The following is a 17130-nucleotide window of genomic DNA, read 5'->3' on the forward strand; positions in this document are numbered from 1 at the left end:
GAACCAGTTATGGATCACTGGTCGGTGCAAGTGGTTTACACCTACCCATTGAGCCTTGCGGAGCACTCACTCAGGATTTGGAGTCGGTATCTGGATTAAAAATCCCATGCCTCGACTGGGATCCGAACCCAGTACCTACCAGCCTGTAGACCGATGGCCTGCCACGACGCCACCGAGGCCGGTTTGGTGGCTATAATGTTTAAACATTAAAGGAGATTAGCGTGACGCTATTTAGCAGGTTGGTGGGATTTGTATGACATGGAAACACTAGCTCAGGGCCCTGTTTTACACAGCAGTGTTATTCTACAACCAGACTTAGTGATTTTAGCTGGATTTTAGTGCTAAGATTGTGTTGTAAAACAGTGCTTGAACCTTAATTGGATATACAAATGTAAGCACAAAAATATGTTGAAATAAATAATTTGTAAAACAGGTCCCTGGTGATTAGTTAACACAAAAATACAGAACTTTATATTATGGTTGGTTTTTATTTTCTTCAGTGGCTTAGTTCATAGTAGTTGTCTGCTCTGGCTCCAGCAGACATGAATTATATAGTACCATAGTAACCATGTAAATACATATAGTTATCATGCAAAGTCCAGTGCAGTCACTTTTACACCTTAAGCCAGCTTCTTTTCAACCCCCCCCCCCACCCCCCCCCCCCCCCCCCCCCCCGGTGATATTGGTAAAGACAGTGCATTCCAAAAACTCCAGACTGTCTAAATACTATGGGCATCTATACATCAAGTTCAAATGCTATGTACCTTATTTTTTCATTGTGCTAATACATGCAGGGTTGCTTGTTTCATTTATGTTTTTTTCAGATGGGTTCGTTTTGATCCACTGGGCCATTTCTTGTATACTGGAATAGCAAACAACACGACAGTTCACCGTCAAGAACCCTCAAACATCGTCCATATCAAGTAAGTAGCTGGCTGACTGATCATAACAGTCTCGTTAAATTTGTCTCCGAATCTGCTCTACTTTTATATAGGTTTTGCAAGGCTGCAATCTTGCAGTTGTGGAAGTCGTTGCCATCTTCAGTGTTCATTCGTCTTGTAATGCTGAGGACTGGCAGACTTCTGTCTTAAACTGACGTGGACTGCAAGGCTGCAATCTTGCAGTTGTGGAAGTCGTTGCCATCTTCAGTGTTCATTCATCTTGTAATGCTGAGGACTGGCAGACTTCTGTCTTAAACTGACGTGGACTGCTTTTAAGATTTGGGACCCATATTTTTCTAGCTATCTTAGGGTTGAGATATCGTAAAACTGCCGTGGGCTGTAACATCATTGTTTTATTAATATCGTAGCGCTATGATAGCTTCAAAAATCTGTAGCCTTGACATTTTTAACTCTTATGTTCTGCTAGTTATGTCGTTTATTTTATTTTTAAAATGAGAGTAGTCCACTCTTAACTGTTTTTTGGTGGGGGAGGGGGGAGAGGAGGGTGAAGTACATGTATGTAATAGAAAGGAAACAAAAGTCTATGCATGTAGTGTGGTGTGACAATAGCATTTTCTTTTCAGATTTAAAAAAAAGAATAATAAAAAATAAAAACATTTTCGAGAAGCATGACTTTGAATTTAATCAGTTCTGGTTGTGTTGTCTGGATTGAAAGTGTAAGTACTCGTACATATTATAGTCCTTCCCAGCCTCCACAAATAATGTTATTTTGTAAATAATTTCAGGTTGATTTGACATAAGAACAAAAGTAAATGTGTTTTGTAAATTAAGAAAAAAAACCCCACTATTTTTGTGTGTACTTTAGAAAACAATCAGCTTAAAAATAAATTACTTACAGTAAATAGGATTGTAAAAAAACAAACATTCCCTGATGGGAAGGACTATAGAAAGAATGAGCTTACTTGTGTGTTTTATTTGTTGGTAAAGTGGGTCGTAGTAGCCGACCTGTGGCATTATCAGTTTTCCATTGTTTCTTTGTTTATTTTCCACAGTGAGAGCCAAGGACATCGTCCAAACAGGATGCAGCAATTTGCTAACCGAAGGCGTTATCAGCAGGTAATTCAGCATTTCCATGACTACCAAGAAGAAAGAGGTAGAAGTTCATCAACGACGAGACCTGAGAGTACAAGTACTATAATTTTACATCTTTGAAAAAACCCAGTTAATAGCAAACTTCTTTATACATATGTATATACAAAAAACAGCCATGAAATATACGACCTGCAGAAACCATTAAAGTAATACTCATTGACAAGTTATATTGTCTCTGTCAAAATCAATAGAGGATAATAAACGAGTTACCAGTTATGAAATTTATATCCCGAGTGAAATAATTTTCACTTGTCACGAGCTTTAGTGAGTGAAAAATAAAAATTATTTCACGAGGGACATAAATTTCATAATAACTGGTAACTCGTTTCTTATTCTGTTTATTACCTCAGCTATTTTTTCTCTAAAAGCCTTTATTTTTGAGACACATACACTTACATGTATAGAAACAATGTAAACTACTTTACGCACTATTCTGAGTATTGCTATAACTTTGTAATTTAATCACGTTCATAGATAATGTTCAAAAACAAAAGTTCTCTTTATTCTGCTACAAAATGTATAATGAATTGCATTAAAATGACATTTTGTTATAAATTTAACACCCAAAACAGAGAGCCGTAAACACAAACTCTTTAAACTATATGACGTCATTTTGTGTGTTTGCCAAATTGTGATGATGTCATATTTAGTACCAACAAGGTCATTGGTTTGTAAGCGTCAAATCGCCAATAGCATTGTTCATTAAACAATGCAGAATATTTCTCACTGAGAAAATATTGAAAATACATGTTATGAGTGACCGCTGGGTTAATAATAGAGATTATTCCAGTAGTTTATGAGATATTACAAATGCTGAATTATACATATTATTATAACATGCATTCACTGCTGCAGTTGAAACTACTCCCCCAGTTGCTGGCATCTTCCATCCCCTATTACTCAGTAATTCTAGAAACTTATTTTGATGGCTTTCATTGTTTTTTCAGTTTCTGAGTCGAGTGAGAACCAGCTTGAAGACCCCCCGCCATCTCCAGTGCATGAGGAAAGCCTCGACTACGCACGACAGTACGCACACCACGTGACCAACATGTCGAACCAGTCCGCCCAGCAGGCGAGACCGTTTGTACCATCAGCGTCCCAGCCCGCGCTGCACCGGCCCCCGCACGTACAGGGCCCTCTGACGTTCAACTGTCCTCGGTCGGCCAGGTGGAATTCACTGCCTCGGGGCACGTGGAGTCCACCCCCACAGGAGGCAGCGGTGGACGAAGACGACAGTATCGCAGGAGAGGAATTGTCCATACCCGAACCAAGTCTGAACAGCGTGGGCGGCAACAACAGAACAGATGTTCCTTCGTCGGGTTCGGGAAGGGTGTCGCTGTTTAATCCTCGTCCTCTGATGACTGCCCGATCAATGAGGACTGTCGGGCCCCTCACTTCACAATTCTTCACAAACATTCGGTCGAGGATTTCAGAGTCGCGTGATTCGAGGAATGTGCCTCCTTCCACCACCAGTTCTGGTATTCACTGGATCAGCTCCATTCACCGAAGTGACAATTCAAACAGGTGTCCCCAAGTTGGTGCATCAGGACCTCAAAGTGCTACAGTGGGAAGTGACAGTTCACTGCGATCAGTGGCTGGCTCTAATGTGACTGGGTCTCAAGAGAGACATAATTTAGCTCTGTCAGACTCTAGTGGGATTACAGATAATCGGCAAAATGTACTTCCACTGACATCGGGGACTGGTGCATTAGGTCGTCCTCAAAACACGATCGTCACAAGACTGTTGAACCTTCGTTCGCAGTGTCGGAACAGTTCATCATCATCCTCCTCCACCTGTACGTCAGTCTCACAGAGACCACACTTCAGTTTGGGCTCACACGCCCCGATTCGACCGCGACCACATGAGAGTGCTTTCCGGGAAGTTCCGCCGTCGAACACAGCCAGACATTCATGTTCCACCCATTCCACGGAGTCTGCCTCTGTCCACACCTCATGCGAGATGTGCCGCACGTTCAATCTCCGACTGCTGGACAGCTGGTCCTCCACCTCAACGACGCCAACCACGTCCAACAGCGGCATCCGCGTGAGCTGGGCCGCCAACACTGTGTCCTCATGCAGCAGCAGGCCACACATTCTCAGCAGCCGGCCGTACATGTTCTCACGACACCGGCGCCTCCTGGCGCTCAACCAGGCCCGCGACAACCCGTACCCACGGACCAGCTGGACCAGGACATCGGATGGCACCAGCCAAACATCGGGGGCCATGGTGCTGCCCTCATGTGCAGACCAAGGTACAGATGTAGCAGGTCTCTCAGAGCCCGTCGTTATTCCAGTGCTGAGTGACACCGATACCGTTGACAGTGTACAGATAGATGAAGCTGACGTTTCTGATTCCCCTGTTGCTAGGACAGCCGACTCAGACTTGCAACTGCCATGTGGGACTGCTCCGAGCGAAACGCCGGAAACATGTGTGACAGTTTGTAACACAGACAGTTCTTCATCTCTGCAGACGAGGAGCGAAAGTCTGACCAACCTGACCATGAGGCTGGAGCGCCAGGTGAGCGAGCTGGACCGCAGGATCTCGGTGCTGAGGGAGAACTTCACGGAACGCCTGCGTGCACTGCACCAGGACCGGGAGAGGATCCTCAGCCAGATCTTCCAGCCCCCACAGCCCCAGCTCCCGCCCACGTCTGGTCAGCCATCACAGCACGTGCCGCTGATAACAATCACCAGGCCTCAGGATCACGGCAATTTCTCACACACACACACCGCCTACGACAACTCAACAAGTAAGAGTTAAGCAAGGAATCCTTGTGTACTAGTGTGTAATGTGTAGTGGGTGGTACGTAAACAACACTTTATTTAAAAATCAATTGAAGAGCTTCCATGTTTACACAATGTGTTGCGCAATACGTTAATTCCCCAATTCGGTGATCGTTCCAACACGCATCACGTGCACAATACATACACGTGGATTCTAGCTTTATTGTCATCACTCCTGATAATTGTAACAGCTGTTGTGGTATTATTTTTTCGTGGGTTTTTAATAGGTAATCAGACGTGCTTTATAAACTCCTTTTTGTATAGTTAAAAGCAAAGGAATTTTGTACAGTGAAAAGAAAAGAAAAAACGAAACCTATACTGTTAACTCTTATACATCCAGCTTTACAGTGAAACAACCCCACCATCACTGACCCAAGTTTTAACGTTCAATATATCATTTTGAACCTACCTTTTTCAACTTCAGATTGTAAAATATTCACTCATGTAACACTGTTTTGATGTGTGTAATATTTTAGGGGACATCTTGGTGAATGTAATTACCCAAATAAAATTTATAGAAGAACTTAATTAATATTTAAAAATACTATTATGATCCTTGACATCATTATTTATAACGCTTTCATGAAGCTTATTTTCTTAGTTACGGCTGCTGACTTCAGTTTCTAGGTAGTGTAAAATGTGTTACAGCATTTGTACTGTTCATTTATTTATGACAATATTTTGCTTGAATTGTCTATTTTAGGAAATCTACTGTATTTTTGTTTCCTTGTGTTTATAGTAGTTGAAGATAAACGTTCTGTGAAACGTTTTTTACGGGTACATATCTCTAAAACCTGAGTCGGCAGCATTAAAAGACAGAAGATAAAGGAGTCTTTACACTGAGTTGGGGACAAATGTTTTTAATGTTAGAAAGAGGGGCTTTGGTTAGGTCAAAATGGGATCCAATATCACGAACAAATACTATTGTATGGAAATAAAACTAGATTGACATTAAAATGACATACCTATGTATGATAGGATCTTGCAGATTTTTTGTTTTTAAAAAATATTTTTGAATATATGATAGAGATGTTTTAATTGTGTATTTTATGTTCTTCAGATTCGAATAATCAAAATGTGCAAAATCCTCATCTGTTGGAAATGTTTCTTCGCGGTGACGGACGTCCACCGGTACCGTGCAGTATTTCAAGGTAGTTCTGCTTATTGTCTTGCTTTTGTCAAGTAAAAAAATGAAATATATAGGTATTACATTTCCAACTGTAGCAATAGCGTCAATGTTTGCGTTCAGCTCAGCCTAATTTTGGCCATTTCTCAGAATCTGTAAGTCTTAGAACAGTGAAACTCTGTGGATAGTTTGGCCAGTTCTCACTATCTGTAAGTCTTAGAACAGTGAAACTCTGTGGATAGTTTGGCCAGTTCTCACAATCTGTAAGCCTTAGATCAGTAAAACTCTGTGGATAGTTTGGCCAGTTCTCACAATCTGTAAGCCTTAGATCAGTGAAACTCTGTGGATAGTTTGGCCAGTTCTCACAATCTGTAAGCCTTAGATCAGTGAAACTCTGTGGATAGTTTGGTCTAGGAATGTTCATCTTGGTGATTGTGAAAACCCCCGCCCATAATTAATACATCAATGTCCTCTAGTGGTGGTGTTAAACAAAACAAAGTTGTAGCATCAGATTTACCCACCTTGACAAAATGTCACAATAACCATATGTTAGTTAAAGTTGGTTTTGTTTAATGACACCACTAGAGCACATTGATTTATTAGCTATAAAATGTCAAACATTTGGTAATTTTGACATATAGTCTTAGAGAGAAAACCAGCAACATTTTTCCATTAGTAGCAAGGGATCTTTCATATGCACCATCCCACATACAGGATAGCACATACCACAGCCTTTGATATACCTGTCACAGTGCACTAGTTGGATCAAGAAATAGCCCAATGGGTCCACAAACAGGGATTGATCCTAGACAGACCGTGTATCAGGCGAGCACTTTACCACTGGGCCACATCTCACCTCAAGTATATGTTAGATGCCAACTGTAGGTAGCTGTAATTTTAAACTGCTCGGGTGTTGTTAATATTCTTTAGCTTTCCTTTAAACGCCATGATCACTTACATGACCAAGAATAAGTAATCACAGATATTTGATACCAGAGCCCATATTTCCGATGGCAACTTAGCGCTACGAAATCGTAAAACCATTGTAAGCTATGACATCACACTGGTGTGTGCTAAAGTGACGCCATAGCCTATGATGGTTTTATGATTTCGTAGTGCTAAGATAGCTTCGTAAATATATGCCCTGTATTATTCATCAAGAAAGATCGATGTGATCACCATTGTTTGGACAATATGTTATATATATAATGTATTTTATTTTAGACACAGATCTCGGCCGTCTCGGGTTGAGCCTCATGAAGAAAGAAGCTGGCACGCCCTGCAACAGCGCCACCTACATCCGCACTACTCCGTGAGCATCCTCGACGAAACCATCAACCGGCCAAACGACGCATTGCAGGCCGCCATCAACCGAGCTATTGCCGGTAACTTGGCACTTAAGAAATGCACATTTACTTCTCATAGAAAACGCCTTTTTTCATACTACAGAATTTACTATAAGTTATTTATTTCTAAGCCAATTGATTTCTAAATTGCAAACAAAAATAAGATTTTTTGTTATTTCCAAAATACTTTTACTTTTCTTCTTATGTCAGACCAAATTGAAATTATTTACAAAAGCAAATATTGTTTCACTACACAACAATGGCAAAACATCGTGGTCATTTTCAGCTAATTTGACCATTTACCAACAACAAAAATCACAAAATATTGGGATAAGAATCATAGTTCGTTTCCAAAAAATTCTGGTTAAAAAACCACAGTTATTGTGAATAATGAACGTCTGTCCACAAATACGGGCCTCTGTGGCATCGTGGTTAAGTCATTGGACTACAGGCTGGTAGGTACAAGGTACGCAGTCGGTTACCGGCTCCCACCCAGAGCAAGTTTTAATGACTCGGTGGGTAGGTGTAAGACCACTACACCGATAGCTGGGTGTGTGTGCCCAGGACATCGTGTTTGAACCTTAATTGGATATAAGCACGAACATCAGTTCAAATGAAATGGCCACAATTGCATATAAATAAATGCAACTTTATTGATTTTTTTTGCCTAATTTTAATCAACATTAACTGATCTAAAATATCAAACAAATTAGAAAAACCCTTGAAAATAATACTTACCGATTCACATATGAACATTATTTTATGTATTTATAAAAACAATTAAGGGAAAATATGTGAGTAAAAATTATAAATTTGTACTCCCTCAACATGTTTTTCCTCAAAAATTAAAGACGGCAACTTTTAAAGTGATTTTGTATTGTTAAACAAGCGCTTTCATGGTAACATAACAAAAATTGTATTACAGTAGGAAACTTTAAAGAGATATTGTATTGTTGTTGCAAAGACACCTTCATGGTTACATAACAAAAATTGTATTACAGTAGGAAACTTTAAAGAGATATTGTATTGTTGTTGCAAAGACACCTTCATGGTTACATAACAAAAATTGTATTACAGTAGGAAACTTTAAAGAGATGTTATATTATTGTTGAACAGGCGCCTTGATCGTTACATACCAAAAATTGTGGTTACAGTAGAAAAGTTTAAAGAGATATTGTATTATTGTTGAATTGTTGTATTATTGTTGAATTGTATTACAGTAGGAAACTTTAAAGAGATGTTGTATTATTGTTGAATTGTATTACAATAAGAAACTTAAAGAGATGTTGTATTATTGTTGAACAGGTGCCTTCATGGGGACGGGAGAACCGGCAGTGGCGAGTAACATCATCCCACAGACTCACCGAATCCAGCGATGGGACTTCACGCGCTGCGAGATCCCAGACATCACTCACGGTTAGTTTGGCAGGGACGTATAACCCACGGCTTGTTCATCACTGAGAAAAAAGGGAAATAATTTCTCTCATCCATGGGTATATAGGACAGAGCTAGCCCATGAAATAAAGCTATGAAAGAAATATGAGAATAAGGGAAAATAAATTAAATTGTATTGATCACATCAAAGCAGTATGGGTGGCTATAATGTTATAAGACTCCATCATATGCTGTCGTGTGGGATAGAAAAAGTACACCCGAGGTAATGACAATTTCGACTTTGGACGAGGCTTGCAGAGTCCCAAGGTCGACATTGTCACCACCTCTTGTATACGATACCCATATGAATTTACAGGATATGCTTTACAGGATAGTACATATTTTATCATTCTCATGTATCCGATAAAAGAAAGCTATGTAAGAAATTTCTATCCCACATGGGATATCACATGCTTGTGCTTAACATGACATTGTTGATAATGTGATGTCATATTAATGCGAGATGGTCATGTGATGTCATTAGACAACAATTTTAAATCAATATTTTGTTATTAAAACATTCATTATTAAAGCTGTTTTGTTAATTATATTTAACACATGAAAACACACACGGCAAATACAATAATGTAGTTTATTTATGATAAAATGGTCAAACAAAAAAAGTTACTTTTTCAGCCTTTTTTGTCTGTGTGTGTAAAATGCTATTTATTTATTGCATGGATGAGAGAAAAGACTTGGTGGTGAAATAGCCCAATGGGCCAACCAATGGAAATCCATCGTAGACCAACCATGCATCAGGCGAGTGCTCTACCACTGGGCTACATGTCGCTCCTGGTTGGGGTGAAAGCTGAACTTCAGTTAAGAATTAGATGTGTGTTTCTGTTTCCACCCATAGGCGGGACATGGCCCAGTGGTTAAGTGCTCACCTTGCTACTGATGGAAAATTGTAGCAGGTTTCCTCCTAGACTATTTACCAAATGTTTGACATCCAATAGGCGATGTTTAATAAATGAATGTGCTCTAGTGGTGTCGTTAAACAAAACAAACTCTTTATGTCTTTCCAGCCAAACAGAACATCGTGGTCTCACACTGCAAGCTGCACAACGATGCCAGCTGTGACATCTCCCAAGACGGGTCATTCCTGGCCACCTTCGTTCCTAGTCACAGAGGATTTCCAGATGACAACATTCTGGCCGTTTTCTCACTGCACTCAGAATCATTTGGACAGTGTCTGTTCACAAAAAGTTTTGGTGAGCGATTGTTTCAGTTGTTCATGGTGGTGAGAGATGAAGATATTTTTATTTACAAAAATGATCAAATCTACATGTATGATGCTGATATATTTTTGTACATTTTAATACTCTTCTTTCTTTTTCTCTCTCTCTCTCTCTCTCTTTCTGAAAGCATATAAATATACAAAATGCATCTAAACCTTATGGTGAATAATGAAATATGAAGTTTAATATTTGTTTATATAATGGGTAATGAAGAATGCATGACTAAATTTGGGAGCGTTTTCTCCAAACATGATTTTAAACATTGTTGAAAATGTATAATGAAGAATGGAGCTAACACTACAAAATATGTTGTCATGTGATTGCCGAATTGGCATTCAACAATGTTTATTACATGTTGTCATTGTGTACACATTCACTTGATGATGCGAGTGCTTGATCATATTCTAACTGTTTACAACACACAACAGTTACAATTTCTGTTGTTCACAACTGGAATATCTTCATTCATAACTGCTTTCCAGAAACATAATTAACAGTTAACACAATAAGGGACCTTGCCAATACCGATTGGTTAACTTTTGTTTTAAAATATTTAGGCGAATAATTTTTTTTTCTATAAATAAAATTTAACAAAATAAATACCCAAGAAACTTGTTTATTATTTAATGGTATTCTTGCTAATATTAGCATTCAAATGTATGACGTTTATTTGTACTATTATGTACTGTATGTGATTGTTGGTGATTATTGGTAGGTTTACTGTGTGTTTGTTTGTTGACATGCCCTGTATGTGATTGTTGGTGATTATTGGTAGGTTTACTACATGTTTGTTTGTTGACAGGCCCTAATGCTATATCTGTGAGTCTGTCCCCTCACAATCAGTGTGTGATGGTCGGACTCGCATCCAAGAGGCTGTCATGGGTGTTCACATCAAACCAGGTTAGTCACATGTCTGTGTTGTGTGTACATCTTTCATCTCTGTCAGTCTCTCTCTGTCTGTCTGTCTGTCTCTGTCTCTGTCTCTCTCTGTCTCTGTCTCTGTCTCTGTCTGGCTGTCTGTCTGTCTCTGTCTCTGTCTGTCTGTCTGTCTCTCTCTCTCTCTCTCTCTCTCTCTCTCTCTCTCTCTCTCTCTCTCTCTCTCTCTCTCTCTCTCTCTCTCTCTCTCTCTCTCTCCCTCCCCAAAGTGTCAATTTAGCCATATATCAGATACCATATACAGGTAGCTGTAATTTAAAAGGTATATTCAGGTGTCATTAATGTTCTTTTGCACTCTGTCCCCCCCCCCCCCCCCCCCGCACTCTCCTTTCCAACACCCCCTCCATGCCACCCTCCCCCTGTCTAGCTCTCTTTCTCTTATCTGTCTATCTTTAGAAATGGAAACTTAAATTTTGATGTACTAAAATACCAACCTTGATTAATTCTAACACTGATAACTTTGTTTCCCATTGCCAGTGTATTTGTGATATTAAGTGATCTGGTTTTTTCAGCTTGTTGCTCAAGTATACAAATTGGCCGAGAAGAATGCTGGAGAAAACTCTATGAAGGTATGTTCTCTTATTAGTTTATTTAATGTCTCCCACAAGTTTTTCTCATCAACAAAACAAACCCTTAAGCGCAAATAAAAGATCCCTTGCTGCTAATCAGAAAGAGTAGCCCATGTAGTGGCAACAGCGGGTTTCCTCTCAAAATCTGTGTGGTCCTTAACCATATGTCTGACGCCATATAACCGTAAATAAAATGTGTTGAGTGCATAGTTAAATAACACATTTCTTTCTTTCTCAGAGTGCTTATAGTATATGGGAGATTGGTTGTTTCTACCTGTCATTTGTCATGTTACACTGTTATAGGTTTGTCCTGATATATTGGCCTTGACGCTTGTTGTAGGTGATGTCTTTATGGAAGTTAGCTTGTCTTTAAAGACAACATGATGTTATAGTAAGAAAGGGTTGAAGTAAAATAATTTAAATATAATCAACCCCATTAGTCTTCGACAAGCTAAGAAGATCATACAGATAAGCAAAGAAGATTTTATGGATAATAATCTGTATGTCTTAAGTCCTCAATTTTCTGTTAAACTGTTCCAATATCTTTCTACGGAACCGGACATCACTACCATTTTTATGTAATTCATTTACAACTGTGGAAGCCACCCTCTTCCCTTGGAAGCTGTGGTAGCAACACTTGTAGATTATTACATAGGAGCCAGGTATGATGTAGGAACCTAGTAATTATTATGTAGGAGCCAGGTATGATATAGGAACCTAGTAATTATTACATAGGAGCCAGGTATGATATAGGAACCTAGTAATTATTACATAGGAGCCAGGTATGATATAGGAACCTAGTAATTATTATATAGAAGCCAGATATAGATTATATAGGAGTAGTGTATTGCAGTTTGCATACAAGACTGGTAAATTGGTATACAGGGTTTACACAGCCTTGAAAAGGCCTTGAATATCATATCTGAGTGATTAGTGGTTTACATGTAGAGGAGTTTACACAGCCTTGAATATCATATCTGAGTGATTAGTGGTTTACATGTAGAGGAGTTTACACAGCCTTGAAAAGGCCTTGAATATCATATCTGAGTGATTAGTGGTTTACATGTAGAGGAGTTTACACAGCCTTGAATATCATATCTGAGTGATTAGTGGTTTACACAGCCTTGAAAAGGCCTTGAATATCATATCTGAGTGATTAGTGGTTTACATGTAGAGGAGTTTACACAGCCTTGAAAAGGCCTTGAATATCATATCTGAGTGATTAGTGGTTTACATGTAGAGGAGTTTACACAGCCTGTGTTTACACAGCCTTGAAAAGGCCTTGAATATCATATCTGAGTGATTAGTGGTTTACATGTAGAGGAGTTTACACAGCCTTGAATATCATATCTGAGTGATTAGTGGTTTACATGTAGAGGAGTTTACACAGCCTTGAATATCATATCTGAGTGATTAGTGGTTTACATGTAGAGGAGTTTACACAGCCTTGAAAAGGCCTTGCCATGTAGAGGAGTTTGAATATCATATCTGAGTGATTAGTTTGGTTTACATGTAGAGGAGTTTACACAGCCTTGAAAAGGCCTTGAATATCATATCTGAGTGATTAGTGGTTTACATGTAGAGGAGTTTACACAGCCTTGAATATCATATCTGAGTGATTAGTGGTTTACACAGCCTTGAAAAGGCCTTGAATATCATATCTGAGTGATTAGTGGTTTACATGTAGAGGAGTTTACACAGCCTTGAAAAGGCCTTGAATATCATATCTGAGTGATTAGTGGTTTACATGTAGAGGAGTTTACACAGCCTTGAATATCATATCTGAGTGATTAGTGGTTTACATGTAGAGGAGTTTACACAGCCTTGAATATCATATCTGAGTGATTAGTGGTTTACATGTAGAGGAGTTTACACAGCCTTGAATATCATATCTGAGTGATTAGTGGTTTACATGTAGAGGAGGCTTGTTATATAAAGCAGTCTTAGCGCTAAAATCACCTTAAGTGCATTATAAGGTAGTCATGCACTTAAGGTGATCTTAACATTAAGATCACTTCGACAGGGTTCGTACGCACCTGGAAAAACCTTGAAAATAAACTAGTGTATTCCAGTGCTTGAATACCCTTGAAAATCATCTTGCGGTCTGGAAAACCCTTGAAAATGATAATTTGATGTCAAATAAAATATAAACGCCTAAAATGGAGGCTTTATTTACTTTATTTAACATGTAATTAAATTATTTGTTTCCTTTTCCGCGGCACAATCAAATGCCAATCGTCCGGCCAATCGATGTTTACTGGCTCAGTTGACGTGTAAATGTTTGTTGTTGTTTTTTATCTCGCGATGCGAGAATCACGCGGCCACAAGATCCAAGCGATAGCGTTGCCATATTGGAAAAGAAAGTTTGTCACTTTTTGCCGCTGGGTATTTAGCAAGTTCAGGGAGCGTGTCAAGTTAATGAATCTATTGTAAACCCACAAAGATGGTTGGCACTTGCGTGTTTAACAACCTGTGGAAACTCGGTAAGGTCCTGGAATTTTGGTAAAGTTGACCTGGAAAATGCTTGAAAAACCCTGGAATTTTGACTTCCTTTAAGTGTATGAACCCTGCTTCGTAAAACGAGGCCTAGTAGATTATGGAGAAGGCTTGTGTTAAATAGGATGATAGTTTATTATTATATAGGAGCCTTTTATTATATGGGAGATTGGTATATTAATTTAGAAGAGGCTTGTTGTACAGGAGAATAGTATATTGTGGAGGAGACTTTTGATATGTAGGAGCCTAATAGATGATTATAGGAGCCTTATGTAATATAAGAGACTGGTAGATTAAAATTAAATGCCTTAGGTGTAATGCTTGGTGCACACCTATCGATTAACGCCGACTTGACTGTCTAATCTGGGCAAAACTGGAGATTAGACGCGACTGTCACATTTTTGCTCTGCACACAACTAATGATTAACATCGACGTGACTGGCGAGTCGGCGTTAATCAGTAGGTGTGTGCCAAGCATAAGACTACTGAGGTTTCTGTTGATTGCAGCATCTGTGTGACGTTTTCCACCCCTGTGACACGGACGTCCGGACGCACGTGAGCATCAACTCGGCTCGCTGGTTACGTGGGCCAGGCGAAGGACTCGTCTATGGCACTAACCGAGGTGACCTGCATATCTGCCGACCAGGGTAAGTATATCACCTGTTAACCACAGGTTGGGAGGGTGAAGGACTCGTCTATGGCACGAACCGAGGTGACCTGCATATCTGCCGACCAGGGTAAGTATATCGCCTGTATCTGCCGACCAGGGTGAGTATATCGCCTGTATCTGCCGACCAGGGTGAGTATATCGCCTGTATCTGCCGACCAGGGTGAGTATATCGCCTGTATCTGCCGACCAGGGTGAGTATATCGCCTGTATCTGCCGACCAGGGTGAGTATATCGCCTGTATCTGCCGACCAGGGTGAGTATATCGCCTGTATCTGCCGACCAGGGTGAGTATATCGCCTGTATCTGCCGACCAGGGTGAGTATATCGCCTGTATCTGCCGACCAGGGTAAGTATATCACCTGTTAACCACAGGTTGGGAGGACGGGACGTAGGGACGTAGTCCAGTGGTGAAGCGCATGCTTGATGCGTGGTCAGTTTACAATCGGATCCCAGTCGATGAGCCAATTGGGCTATTTCTCGTTCTAACCAGTTCACCACGACTGGTATATCAAAGGTTGTGGTATGTGCTATCCTGTCTGTGGGATGATGCATATAAAAGATGCCGTGCTATTAATGAAAAAAATGTGGCGTGTTTCCTCTCTAAGACTGTAACAGATTACCAAATGTTTGACATCCAATAACCAATGATTAATAAATCAGTGTGCTCTAGTGGTGTCATTAAACAAAACAAAACAAAGCCACATGTAGAATACTGTGCAGTCAATAAGAGTACTGATCTGAGATGCTTGACTTGTTAGATTGAACCCGGTTTGTACACCCATTGGATTTCCGTAATTTCCAATCAGTGCGTGACATTTTCATTTTTAGTTTCTAGTATAGTACAATGATTTTATAAGACCAACTCTCAAAAGGTGCGATGGCAATCAACAGTGCCACCCCAAAAAAAAACCTGTTGCCAAATTGGTCTGTGTCAGTATTTTATTTATTATTATTGGGTATTTATTTCATTATTTGTACTAAATTTCTATTGCAATATGATCTGAATTTTGAGGGATGCAAGACCTTTAATGTTGTTTTTAAAGTTGATAACCGATTGTTTTTTTTTTCTCTCCAGGTCGTCAGTCCGTCGAAATCTGATGACCCGCGTGGATAGCAGGAGTACAATTGCAACACAGACGATTAGTCGGGGTATACGTCGAACCACAGAGACACAGACAGATCGACAGACGGATGACACGAGGGAAAACGAGATCATGGTTTGATGTCGGTGAACGAATAAACAAAACGGTGAAAGTAAAGAATTTCAAAAGATAAAAAATGCCTTTCTTGAGTGACACAATTCTCTACTCCTAGTCCTGATTATTTACATATCAAATGGGATATATTCGAGAGTTTGTATTTAAGCAGTCATTGTATAATTCATACGTTAAGTTCACTTGTAACACTAGCTGGGGATCATCAGTTAGTTCCCTGTCGGTCCAACCGGAGGGGACTATAGGTTTCATCTCTGTCCTTCTGTCTATCTGTCTGTCCCATATGTAGTTTTCCAGGCATTTTTTTTCCCACAATGCCTCAGGATATTGATCTGATATTTTCATATAGCTCTATCATGTAGTTACAAATCAAGTTTGACTTTCATGACAATTTAACAATTTTTGACACAGTAATGGCCCTTTAACTTAAAAGATATGAAAGTTTGTTTTACAGACATTTTCTTGTGTGTTCTGTTACATGTACTGTTACAGATCAAATGTAACTTCATGGCGATTTACCCTTTTTTCACAGTTATGGCTCTTGAAGTTAAGAAAATTTGTTGAGCCTGGTTGGGGACATGTATTGCTTTAGCAGTACTTTGAGGTCAGAATGCAGCCCAGTGGTAAAGCCCTCACTAGATGCGTGGTTGGTCTAGAATCAATCCCCGTCTTTGGGCCCACTGGGCTATTTCTTGTTCTAGCCAATGCACCATGACTGGTATATCAAAGGCCGTGGTATGTGCTATCTTGTCTGTGGGATGATGGATGCATATAAAAGATTCTTTACTAATGGAAAACTGTAGTGGGTGTCCTTGCTGGGACTATATGTCAGAATTACCAAATGTTGGACATCCAATAACCGTGGATTATTAAATCAATGTGCTCTAGTGGTGTTGTTAAACAAAACAAACTTTAACTTTAACTCAGAATGCTTGTAACTTAAACCTGATCATCTGGTCGTCTTTGTTGACGAACCAACTTCATTTAAAAACTTTACGCTGTGGTTTTACAGAATTATATAAATAATATTTCCATATACTTACCAATAGCCGATGTGTATGTTTGTGTTGGGGTGTTGTTAAACATTCATTCATTCATTCATTCCATTTAGAAACTACTTTACTATTGTCCTAAAGCATCTGTTCACTAGTGTGACGAAGTAAAGTCTTGTTTTAGTGTGAACAACTTAGCCAGTTGACCCAGCTTGCATACACTTTTTGTTTGTTCATAATTGATGAACCTGGAACCTAAAAGAAATAACTG

The 17130-nt window shown here is 39.5% G+C and overlaps 1 protein-coding gene across 1 annotated transcript in view; it reads left to right on the forward strand.

The window, feature by feature from the left end:
* Window positions 1–16562, forward strand: part of LOC121372499 (activating molecule in BECN1-regulated autophagy protein 1-like) — a 49427-nt gene extending 32865 nt beyond the window's left edge. Inside the window, exons 6-16 of the mRNA XM_041498847.1 lie at window positions 825–923; window positions 1955–2091; window positions 3002–4804; window positions 5899–5989; window positions 7189–7349; window positions 8616–8726; window positions 9770–9955; window positions 10785–10882; window positions 11431–11487; window positions 14491–14630; window positions 15729–16562. Of these exons, the coding sequence (XP_041354781.1) occupies window positions 825–923; window positions 1955–2091; window positions 3002–4804; window positions 5899–5989; window positions 7189–7349; window positions 8616–8726; window positions 9770–9955; window positions 10785–10882; window positions 11431–11487; window positions 14491–14630; window positions 15729–15876 (3031 nt within the window). The 3' untranslated portion in view covers window positions 15877–16562. The remainder of the gene's footprint in view (window positions 1–824; window positions 924–1954; window positions 2092–3001; window positions 4805–5898; window positions 5990–7188; window positions 7350–8615; window positions 8727–9769; window positions 9956–10784; window positions 10883–11430; window positions 11488–14490; window positions 14631–15728) is intronic.
* Window positions 16563–17130: the final 568 nt, after the last annotated feature.

This window comes from Gigantopelta aegis, chromosome 4 (assembly GCF_016097555.1).
Source record: "Gigantopelta aegis isolate Gae_Host chromosome 4, Gae_host_genome, whole genome shotgun sequence".
Classification (NCBI taxonomy): Eukaryota; Metazoa; Mollusca; class Gastropoda; order Neomphalida; family Peltospiridae; genus Gigantopelta; species Gigantopelta aegis.